Source organism: Dermacentor albipictus, chromosome 3 (genome assembly GCF_038994185.2).
Source record: "Dermacentor albipictus isolate Rhodes 1998 colony chromosome 3, USDA_Dalb.pri_finalv2, whole genome shotgun sequence".
Classification (NCBI taxonomy): domain Eukaryota; kingdom Metazoa; phylum Arthropoda; class Arachnida; order Ixodida; family Ixodidae; genus Dermacentor; species Dermacentor albipictus.
This window is the reverse complement of record NC_091823.1, coordinates 84966519-84978843: the sequence shown is the minus strand read 5'-3', so window position 1 is coordinate 84978843 and position 12325 is coordinate 84966519. Positions and strand designations below refer to the sequence as shown.

General features: G+C 47.8%; 1 protein-coding gene across 1 annotated transcript in view; it reads left to right on the top strand.

Annotated features, from left to right (window-relative positions):
• The window catches only part of LOC139057443 (lysophospholipid acyltransferase 6-like), a 68809-nt gene that overhangs the window by 44587 nt on the left and 11897 nt on the right, over positions 1-12325 (top strand). The window contains exons 8-9 of the mRNA XM_070535730.1: positions 8019-8109; positions 9060-9161. Coding sequence (XP_070391831.1) covers positions 8019-8109; positions 9060-9161 — 193 coding nt within the window. The remainder of the gene's footprint in view (positions 1-8018; positions 8110-9059; positions 9162-12325) is intronic.

The following is a 12325-nucleotide window of genomic DNA, read 5'->3' as shown; positions in this document are numbered from 1 at the left end:
AGTGGTTGCGATGCCGCGACAAAAGTAAGACGTCGGGAACGCGTATACCGCGTAATCGCAACGGCATTGATTGCATACCATATTGGCCGCAAATAAAGACGGGGAAAGCGGAAGAGAGCACAAAAACAACCCGGGCGGTAACTGGTTTATTCACGGCAACCCGTGGACATATATAGGCAAATAGAACATGCGCAGAACGCATCAAACAAGAGTTAAATTATTGGGTTTTACGTGCCAAAACCACTTTCCGATTATGAGGCACGTCGTAGTGGAGGACTCCGGAAATTTGGACCACCTGGAGTTCTTTAACCTGCACCTAAATCTAAGTACACGGGTGTTTTCGCATTTCGCCCCCATCGGAATGCGGCCGCCGTGGCCAGGATTCGATCCCGTGACTTCGTGCTCAGCAGCCCAACACCATAGCCACTGAGCAACCACGGTGGGTCAAACAAGAGTTTTCTCCAGCTGTCCCCGTCTTCGTTTGCGGTCAATATGATATACAGTAAACATCAACTAGGCCAAACTGAAGTTCTTCCGGGGCATTGATTGCGTGCGCGCCCAATCTCCGTGCCCGGTTTGCCGATGGACAGCGGAAGCTCGGCACGACGCAAGAAGGGCTCAGAGCGGATTAGACGCCTCCTATAATTTTGGCGGAGCTATGGTCACGTCCGTGCAGTTAATGCAGCTACGTCGCGCTGCCTGGCGATTTAAGCCGCCGCCATTTCTTGCGCTTCTGTTGCTGCGGCGTGCGGTTTGTATACGTCGCCAGTCCAGCGCTCTCTGAAGGGGAAACCGATGCTTTGGGATTACCGCGCGCGAGTCGGCCAGACCCCACGACCGCCAGCAGTGTGGCTGCATGCTCATACTACCAAATAAACGCAGTGTAACTTTGCTGGAATCGCGGAAAAGGCGTAACTTACGGTGAAGTCGTGCGCAGGACACGCGCTCCTTTGTCTCCCATACGTTACGTCCTCTTTTTGCTTTGCGTCTTTTCGCTCGTTCAGCGCCGTTATACTATGCGCACCAACTTCCCCGGCAAGAGACTCCCTTACCTAATAACGAGCTGGAGGCTCTTACCAACAGGAGCGCTAATACGGGGAAGCCGCCTGATATATAGGCGCCTTTCGATCGAGGGTACACAGAAACGTGGAATGACCCGCCGCGGTGGCTTAGCGGCTATGGTGTTGCGCTGTTAAGCACGAGGTCGCGGGATTAGATCCCGGCCGCAGCGGCCGCATTTCGATGGGGTCTAAATGAAAAGGAAACGAAAACGAAAAAGAAAATAACACCATCCATGCTTCGTGCATTGGGGGCACGTTAAAGATCCCTTGGTGGTATAAATTAAGCCGGAGTTCCCCCCCCCCCTCCTCCCCCATCTCCACTACGGCGTGCCTCATAATCAAATTGTGGTTTTGGCGCGTAAAACGCCAGAATTCACTCCAAACGTGGAATGGTTCCTATAGCGGATTCGCCTAGTGCCGCACTTAAGCGCATCCCAAAAGCGTGCACGTTTTGTTTCACCAGGTCCGTTTGTCACATCGAGTATCGCGTGAGGACAGCCGGCATCGAGCCGGGGATTAAGCTGCCTCGACACACTGTTACGAACACTCGGTTCCCACTCCCTCTTCCCCGCCCTAGGCGGTAACCACATGCTCGCGCCTCTGTGCATGCTACCGAAAAAGAAACCAGTTGGCACACTATATAATGCCTCGCAGGACGCAATTTTCACACAGCGCCGAGGCGCGTCCGCTTGTTGAAACGGGTGAGCACATGTCCGTGTGGTTGCCCTTCGAGTCCCCTTCACCGTGTGTAGAATGTCAAAGCATCTGCGCCGCAAGTTCGTTAGGTGTTGCACTCTTGTAACACCAGAAGGCAAAAGTTGGCTGCACATTTGGTAATACATGAAGTTATACAATCGGGGTTAGACGTCTTTGTAAGACATATTGGTAATGCATTAAGTTATACTATCGGGCAGGCACGTACCCAGGGGGGGGCCCGGGGGGGCCCGGGCCCCCCCCGAAATTAAGTGGCATACCCCCCCCCCCCCCCTCCCCACCCACGCCACCACTCCTCACACATTCCTAAAGCGCCGCCAGATCAATGTTGAGACTTCGCAGCTGTTCATCGGTCAGCATTATGCTGCCCTTTTCACTCCTTTTAGATGGCGGTAGTTATCGGCATCTCTTGTAATGTGAAGGACAGTTTTCTCGTAGATTCCGCACCCGCGCGATTAACTCGAGATGCGTTCAGTTGTCACCATCTATTCAACCGTCACGCGCACAGCTGTTGCTTTTGTTAGTTCAGCCTTCTTTGTTTAGGCTGATCCTGGGACCAGGAGAGGGATGCGGCTGTTACTCAGCTGGTCTGTACTCTCATGGAACGAGTTGCGGCCGGAGAAAACGCCAATAGCATTTAACTTATCCCTTTGCTTCATTGTTTCCTTGAGTTACGGCTCGCCGTGACGCTGGCAGATGCCCGGAACCATATACACGTGATATGGGTTAGATAAGGTGGGAAATAAAATAATGTGAAAGAGCGTCCATCATGAAACCCTGCAATAACCCTTAAACCCATAAGCAAGATGACTGTCGCCCGTTACCTCATCTGTTTTTCCCTAACTGTACAGCACTTTTCGTGCAAAATTGGCAACTGGAAACAAAAATCGCAAGGAGTTGAGAAATTAAGCGATCTGCTAAGGGGGAGAGCCAAGGCAACAACCAAACTCCAAGCAAAAGCGAATAATAAAAAAGTTAACCCTTGTTTATGCGAATATTTATGGATCAACATCTTTTTTATTTAAAAAGGAAGTAGAGGAAAGGCCGCCGGAAGTGGAGAACAATTACTGGTTTTGAATGACGCTTCTACAGTTAGCGGTCGAACCGCCTCACGTAGCCACTTCTCTGCTGTGCTTATGTGGGTGTTTTTCTAACCTTTCGCAGTGAGCGCAGTACGTCTAGAATCGCAGAGTCCTGCGCTCTACGCGGTTGTATGGGACTGGCGGCCGCACAGCGTTACGCTATTCGCGGAACTGTTAAAACTGATCAACAAGGCGAAAATAAATGATATTCAAAACTATAACATGAGAAAGACTGAAGAAGCCGTAAAAAATGAACGTAGCCTGAAATCAGTAAAAAAGAATCCTGGCATAGGACAATTGTCCTATGCCAGGTTTCTTGATGTATGATCATGATGAACCATGATGTATGCACTAAAACATAAGAAAGATAATATCATCAGCAATCTCGAAGATATGGTAAAAGCAGCGGGAAAATTCTAAGCTGACCTGCATACAGTACCCAGAGGAGTCACGATAGTTCACTTAGAAACAGTAATGAACAGGATACAGAAACTCTCCTATAACTAGCAATGAGGTCAGAAGGGCCCTGCAAGACATGAAACGATGAAGAGCGTCAGGATAAGGTGGAATAACACTCGATTTAATCAAAGATGGAGGAGACATAATGCTTGGGAAACTGGCGGTTCTTTATACGAAGTGTTTATCGACCTGCAAGAGTCCCAGAAAACTGGAAGAATGCAGACTTTATACTAATCCACAAAAAAGGAGGCGTTAAAGAATTGAACAATTATGGGACCATTACCTTGCTCCCAGTATTATATAAAATATTTACCAAAATAATCTCCAATAGAATAAGGTTAACACTGGATTTTGTCAACCAAGGGAACAGGCTGGCTTCAGGAAGAGATACTTTACAATGGAAAACATCCATGTCATCAACCAGGTCATCGCGAAATCTGCAGAGTACAATAAGTCTCTCTATGTGGCTTATATAGATTACGAAAAGGCATTTGATTCAGCTGAGATACCAGCAATCGTAGAGGCACTACGTAATCAAGGAGTACAGAACGCTTACATAAAAAGCTTGGAAAATATTGCTACATGCGTGAGGTATTTCTTTGTTTGAACGAGGCGCGTAGGCGGCATCACTCCAGAAAAGAGGAGGAAGAACGAGCTGGGCTCGCGCTGTGAATCTAACCGGTAAGCGCTGCAACCGTTGTTGTAAATATAATCTGTAAATAGTTTCTCGTCTTACTGACTCGTCTTTCGCGTTAGAATATATACGAGGTTCTACATCTACCTTAATTCTACACAAGAAAAGCAGGGAGATACCTATAGAGAAAGGGGTCAGACAGGGAGACACAATTTCTCCAAAGCTATTTTCTGCGTGCTTTGAAGAATTCAAGCTATTAAACTGGGAAGGCTTAGGAGTAAAGATCGACGGCAAATATCTCAGCAACCTTCGGTTTGCCGATGACATTGTTCTATTCAACAACAATGCAGACGAGTTACAACAAATGATTGGAGACCTTAACAGAGAGAGTGTAAGAGTGGGGTTGAATATTATTATGCAGAAGATGAAGATAATGATAAATAGCCGGGCAAAGGAACAAGAGATCAGAATGGCCAGTCGGCCACTAGAGACTGTGAAGGAGTACGTTTACCTAGGTCAATTAATCAGAGGGAACCCTGATCATGAGAAGGAAATTCACAGAAGAATAAAAATAGGTTGGATCGCATACGGCAGACATTTCCAGCTCCTAACCGGAAGCTTACCATTATTATTGAAAAGTAAGGTGTGCAATCAGTGCATTTTGCCAGTGCAATATGTCCAGTGCCAATGCATTTGCCAGTGCATTTCCCCGTGCATTTTGCCAGTGCATATGGAGCAGAGACTTGAGAGCAAGTTAAGGACCACGCAAAGAGCGATCGAACGAAGATTGCTAGGCATAACGTTAAGAGAGAAAGAGAGTGGTTTGGATCAGAGATCGAACGGGTATACACGATATTCTAATTGACATCAAGAGGAAAAAATGTAGCTGGGCAGGTCATGTAATGAGCCGGTTGGATAACCGTTGGACCATTAGGGTTACAGAATGGGTACCAAGAGAAGGGAAACGCAATCGAGGACGACAAAACACTAGGTGGAGCGATGAAATTAGGAAATTCGCGGGCGCCAGTTGGAATCGGTTGGCGCAGGGCAAGGGTAATTGGAGATCGCAGGGAGAGGCCTTCGTCCTGCAGTGGACATAAAACAGGCTGATGATGATGATGATGATGATGATGATGATGATGATGATGAAGGTGGTGGGCCCCCCCCGAAAAAAAATCCTGGGTACGTGCCTGCTATCGGGGCTAGACTTCTTGCAAGTCATAAAGAGCCTCAGAAGAACTTAAAGAAGTCATAAAGAGCCGCAGCGGGGAACACGTGTGGCACTAAGGCGACCTCTTCACTAAGGCGCAGCGGCACGCGCCTCTTCCTTGGTGGCGTACTTGCGCGGCCGTCCTCGCGACTCTCAAGAGCGTGCACATTCCTCCACCGCTCGCCGCCGACAACCGCCTCCGCCGCCGCTCCGACTGTGACGTCAATGCGCAGAGTGGGCGCGCCCGCTTTTCTGCGAAGCAACACCTGGCGCGACAGCAATTGCTAAACTCAAAATTCGGCAGACGCTTAAGACTGCTTACGTGTGGGAATGCGAAAGCATACTGTTTGTAGACCTCGGAACGTCATCAACGCACTCATCTTATACGCTCATGATTTGGCGCCACCTCCTCCCCACCGTCACGTGCGCCACCCAGTGAAGCACACACTAGTCGGCGACATGGCCGCGACGTGGGGTGTGCAATCAGGCACGCACTTGGCACATCTTTAGTAAGCCGGAACCGTGGAGCAGCCGTGGCTTCAGGGAACCGTGCTCGTCTCGCACCCCGGAGGCCCTTCTTCGGTTCCCACCCAGACCGTTGTGCACCAAATTTTCTTTTCAAAGCCGCTAATTTGTATTGTTTGCAAGAACCTCCGTGAGAATGTCCGACGGCAATCCGAGCATTTATTGTCGTGTTTTTACTCTGCGGTGTCGACCATTGTTCGTCACGGCGCAGTTTCGCCAAGGTCACCGCCATCATAGAGACCCAAGGCTGTCGCCATAAAAAGAAAGAGAGAGAAGCTATAATTTTGTTTTCGTCTAACTGCGTACGGTTCTTGAGGCGCGTCTGAAAAGCTGGCTGTGCGCGTCTCAAAAGCTGGCTGTGCGTGCTAACGTGCGTGCGTCTTCCCAGGAGAATTGCATTAATTAAAGTGGGCTTTCTCACAATGGGATGTCGTGTGCGAAGAAGCCAACTTCAGAATTTACTTTCCAGTTACCCGTAGTATAGCCTCAGTGATCTGTACTATAGGGGGCTGGATAGCGCATCGAGCGCCTTTGACTGAAGCCGCCGGAAGCAAACTGCTGTCCCGGAAGTCGGTGCTTCACTTCACTTCGCGTGCATGGGAGTTCGGCACTTATTTTCTTCCCCTAACTTACCTGCCTATTGTGCAGTAAACTGCTAAAGCGGACAGGAGAAGTGTTCTGGAAAGACGTTCAGAATTTGCCATCGCCACACCCACAGCCTCGCTAACATGGGCGGCGCGCGCGGGATTGAGAAAGTGCTTAATATAAGAAAAAAAGAATTATCGCATATAGGTTCAGGTTACCGTAAAAACACGTACCAGACAAAAAGAGACATCAACACCCCCCAAAACGCGGCAAACCAGGAATAAAAAGTGTTATGGTTGCAAGACCGCAGGCGCTAGTAAGCGCAGCATATGCCCTATTTCCGGGACAAGCGGCCGCATCACGCCGCACTTCCGCTAGCTTCACCTGGGACCGGATCGCCGAGCGGGAAAGCGGTACCCAGCAAAACATAGCAGAGATCAATGTATAGCCTCCATGTCGGGAATATTAATGTGTGCGCGTAACCGAAAACGTCACATTACAACCGTAAGCGTCTGATATCGTCAATTAATGAACAATGTTTTGGTGTTCTTTTTTTTTAGTATGCAGTGTATGTGCAGTATACGCAGTGCATAGTTAAATCCAGTGATGCGTCCGAGTTTCTGTGACACACAGCATCAGGACACTATGGTGATCGAGGACCATGAAGACGTTATCCTAGTGATGTTGGACGGTGGAACTGCGTACATGGCTGAGTAATTTGAACGCATGTCATTAAACAGACCATGAAAACATTGTGGCCTAGCACGTGTGACCGCTAGGGCAAGAGCCCCGTCCTCGCAGAGCCTTCGCAACAATGCGTCGTCCTGACGGGTTAGGTCGGATAGGAGGTTTGAACCACACTGCCGAATGATACATTGTATGACGCTGTGGAGATGAGCTTCGCGGGGTCAGAAGTCACTCCGAAAGTCACCTGCAAAGAGTTCTATGTGCAGTAAGGTACACTTGGGTAGCGGAGTTGTATTTTAGATTATAAGCTAGGCATGGTCTTTGTCCGGCTCCGTCGGTGCGTGTTTATATCTTGGGCTCATATGAGGGGGTGTGGCTGCGCTGTGGGGTAATAGATATCGTATTTACTACTCTTCTACGGTCCGCATCTTTGACGTTGAAGATGTAAGATGTGGAAGGAGAAGTTTCATTACAGACTGCTCACATCGGTGCGTGCATGTTCAGTCAAGGTGACAGCATAAGGGAGAGATAGGTAATTGTTGCACAGGGTCACGTCAGTGTTTGCTTGTACGGCGCAGCAGTTTCCTGTGCAGTGTATTCTATGACGTCATATAATCATAAATTTGTGCGACACCCGCATCTCGTAACGATTTTTAGAAGAGAAAAAGTGTATGTTTTACTAAAATTATTAAAAATGACGCCAATTTACCGTTCTGCCAATGATTATCAAAGCGCGCGCCTTGAGAGTATACGCGCGTACAAAGAACATTTACGTTGTCATTCGGGCAGCAATTATTCCTCAAGCACGGGTCACCGCGACTTGTGAGCTGCTGAAACGCACGAAAGGGAGAACGAGATTGTTGAAGCGCCCATTTATTGCTAGACTCAATAGAAAAGATGATAGTGGCTTCTGTAAATTCACTAAATGTTTCCTGTCGTATTTAAGTTCAAATCAAATGAACCAAATCAATCTTTATTTAACATGTAAGATGTTTGGCTACATTGGTCCGTAATGTCCTTTGGTGTTTTGCTTAGTGCTTTCCTTTGTTTTTCATTTGCAGTGGGCGACTCTGCAGAAGCTTTCCGTTAGCTTCATGAGCGCCGCGAGCATCGTCTACCTGCTTTCTGCCTACCCTATCGAATACATTAAGCGTAAGTACACAATAGCAGATTATGCTGCTATCGGCATTTTTATCTACAAATTTAGCTAACACACGGCTGTAAAATATTTTTCTTATTATGCATACTTATGTGTATAGGCACGTACAGCTATTGTATTGTTTAAGTACGGTGGCTTCATTTCGATGGGGCGAAATATGAAAACACCCGTGTACTTAGATTTACGTGCACGTTAAAGAACCCCAGGTGGTTCAAATTTCCGGAGCCCCCCACTACGGCGTGCCTCATAACCAGATCGTGGTTTTGACACGTAAAACGCCGTATTTTTTTCATTGTTTAAGTATGCAGACGTAAGTGTACGTGCGAGAGCTGTAGTGATAAAATAAACTGCTGCACTTACTGTTACTGTTATTTTGTTACTGTTAATGTTATAATCTATTTCACTTGCAAAGCTCTCCTATGCGACTTGGTGGGTTCCCTGGGTTGCCTATTCGACACCACAGTGTGTTTATTTAGGGTTAACATCTCTTTATTTCTTTTATCTTTATGGTCGCTGAAAACGAGGAGCTTTTTATTCTTTTTACATGCTGACAAAGCCGCGCGCGCTAACGTCGGTCCAGTAATTGTGTGGGGTGTGCTATAGTGACACGCAAACATATAACATTCGTTAGAGCTTACGCAGCAGTTTACTAAGGCGAGATGGTCTGCAACTTGTACCAATTGCTTTTTCCGAACCGTCTAAGATATCAGACCATGGCTTTAAAATTTCCTAATCCGCGCGTGACATTTCCCAGAGCGGTTGGGTCACAAGCCTGCCACGTCACCGGAAGGTGTCGTCTGCTTGTTTCTGCCTTGCAGGAGCTCATATATATATATATATATATATATAGTTGTGTGTGTGTGTGTGTGTGCGCGCGCATTGATTTGCATTGTCGGATCGCTTACGTGCATAATCACCGACCTTTTGCACGCTTTTCTCGCAGAGGATGACTTCCTTTACAATAGGAGCAGGTTGTGGCAAATGCTGTACATCATCTGGGCCACTTCGTTACACCGGCATCGGTACTACCACGCCTGGACTCTAGGTACACAGGTGATTCTCCAAGAGCGACTCATTGCGCGCCTCTGGTATCGTAGTCGTGCGCCGATTAGATTCCGCGATTGAACCGAGTTGATACGATCTAGTGTCCGTGGCCACAGAACTTTGCTCTCTTAAACCGGTGTCCTGCGTGTGCTCTCGAAAGTCGCTGGGCTCTTTTGACGGTTGCAAATCTGAAGTGGCTCCGTGCACGTGTAAGGACAGCAGCGCAAAATAAAGGACGCCCACGCTTTCCGGAGAACTCAGAAGAACTTGTAGCTTAGTGCTACAGTCCAGGTGGACGGCAACTTATTCCTTTCATGAAACTTGCTCCAATTTGCGGGCTTCCGCAGAACTGATTTGCCACCTCAGTAACCATTTCAGGCTTGCAGTCGGCTCCGACCATCACTCCGATAAGATGAGCTTGATGAGTTCAACAGTAATAACGGTGAGGAACCACTAGCCATCACCACCACCAGCCATTATCGCGTACAAGTCCAGCCATTATCACCAGCCTAATTAGTTCCACTACAGAACAAAGACAGACTCGCAGATGCATGCAGGTATACATGTTAGTAGTGCGACAAAAACGAAACACGAGAAGTAAAAAAAAAAGTGATCTTCCGTTGGGTTTTTCTTCTGCCTCCTTGTTATCTGTCTACCGCGTGAACTGAACACACACCCGCAACCTCAAATTTCCCTACTCCGTCGCCCCAGCAAATCTTTATGCAGTTCTACCAGGGAATCCCGCATTACTCTGTTGTTAATCGCTGAAGCATTTTTATAAAACACTTTGGGTACTAGTAAAAGAATTACGTTTACAAAGTTCAGTGCACGGACGCTACACCATAGATAAAGATAAGAGATGGTGCTGTAAGAACGCGCACATTTTTCGATATTTTATCGCTGAACCTCTGTAGACGTATGCGTAGGTGAACTCGAGAGGTCGCAAAAATATTCGAACATTATGTGCCATGAGAAGTTGTTAGGCTATCAGGCTTTGTACTACGATTATCTGTTGTAGTTACTCGTTCGCCCAAAAGCACATGGTTCATGGTCTCTGGCTCCAGCCGAAGAGATCGTAGACCATTTGAATTAAATTATGGGGTTTTGTATGCCAAAACCACGATCTGATTATGAGGCACGCCGTAGTGGGGGACTCCGGAAATGTGGACTATCTGGGGTTCTTTAACGTTAACGTAAATCTAAATACACGCGTGTTTTCGCATTTGGCCCCCATCGAAATGCGGCCGCTGTGGCCGGGATTCGATCCCGCGACCTAGTAAGTAAGTAAGTGAGTAAGTGCTTAATTTTTCCCATATACAACATACATTTGAATATGGACAGGTCTTGAGGAAAAAAGCTGCGTCAGCAGCTTGAAGGTATCTGGCCAGCAGCTTTATATTGTTGTTGCTGTTGCTCCATGTGACAAAAATAAAATTCGCGATATTTTTTTTGTGTGTGTGGTTGTGGGTTTGCGTGCTTAGATGTGTAGCTTTTGTTGGCGGACTTATTTCGGCACTGTTTCGCTGGTATAACAGTCAGCACAGCCTGAGACAAAATAGCGGAGGTCGATAAACGTTGTATGTTGACGCTAAGCGATGCATGTTTTACGCTAGGTGACTTGTGTTTTAAGCATGTTCCATTTAGCCATTTACGCGTGCCCGAAGCGAGTGGGTAAAGTCAGAATTTGGGTTTAGTAAGGCAGACCCGACAGCGTTTGCTTATCTTTATGGTCAAATGTAACCCCCCCCCCCCCTTTATGCAATACCCCGACAGGGGTCCGTGAGGAAAAATAAATGATGATGATGATGATGATCGTTAGCGATTGTAGATCGCAGGTGCGCACACCGTCGAGGCGAGACTAGACAACAGAACGTGCGGACCCATCTTCCAGTTTTAGGAGTCGGCCTGTGCACCACCGACCCGATGCGAATGCGTTTACTTGCACGTTGCCAAGCGGATCGGACTGAGTCAACCTATCTTGTGCAAATGGATTGACTCACCTCGACTCGACGACCGCCGAACACGACTCACTGTCGCTCACCTCAGGACGACTTGCAAATTTTACTCCCAAGCAAGCCGACCAAAAATAGCAAAAACAAAGTGACAGGTTCGCCCGAGAGTTGAAGCATCGATTGCGATAGCAAATTAGTGGACAGCTTTACGAATAAGAATAGTAGTTTTATCTGTCGTATAAACTCGTAAACACAGGCATACTAACTAAATCAACAAGCATGGTGCCACATGCATGTTTTTTTTTTTGTTGTTTCTTGTTGTTTTTCACGTTTTTTTTTTACTGGTTTTTCCTTCAAGTATGTACCAACTGGCCCGGATTTCAACCCTTATGGTGTCACACGCGCACAAGCAAACATGGACACATCTCACTCGATGACCGCGGAAACTCGCTGTCGAAACGCTGGAGTGAGGAAGCGCGGCAGCAGCAGTGAGTGACTTGATCTTTGCGCTGCGTCTCGCGTCAACGTGAACCAAGCCGCGAAAATACAACGCACGAGCGGACTCAGTCCTTGTCCCAGATGGCTTTCAATATACAGCGGCCCGGAGTAAAACACGCCCCATCCATTCTTCCTCCTCCTCCCCGCTTTCCTCGCTTGCGTGTGCGAGATTGAGCCGTGATCACCGGTTGACCCTCGCACGTTTTCATTCGCACATAGAGCATACGGCACATGGCGACAATTTTATGGCCCTTGGACTTTATACGGAACCTCACGGCGATGCCGACGGCGACGGACGCAGCACGCGAGATACGCAGCAGGAACACTGCCCAGATGCTAGGCCTATCACAACGCTATAGAGCTGTAAGGAACGCCGGCAGGCGCCGTTACCGGTGTCACACCTTCATGGTGTGCGAGATGAGACGCATTGTGAAACATAGTTCCAGCGCACATTTGAACAAGGACGAGTCGAGAAAGACAACACGAACGCCGGTGTTCGTGTTGTCTTTCTCGCCTCGTCCTTGTTCAAATGTGCGCTGGAACTATGTTTCACAATGCTAATCATAACCAACTAGCCCAGCTGTCCATACTTAGAGATGAGACGGTCGGAAAACCGTCGACTTCTGTCAGCGCCAAAAGAAAGGGTCAGATAGATTGAACTTGGCATGTACTGTTCGTTCTGCTCAGACCAGGGGTGGTCTGCCCACACACCATG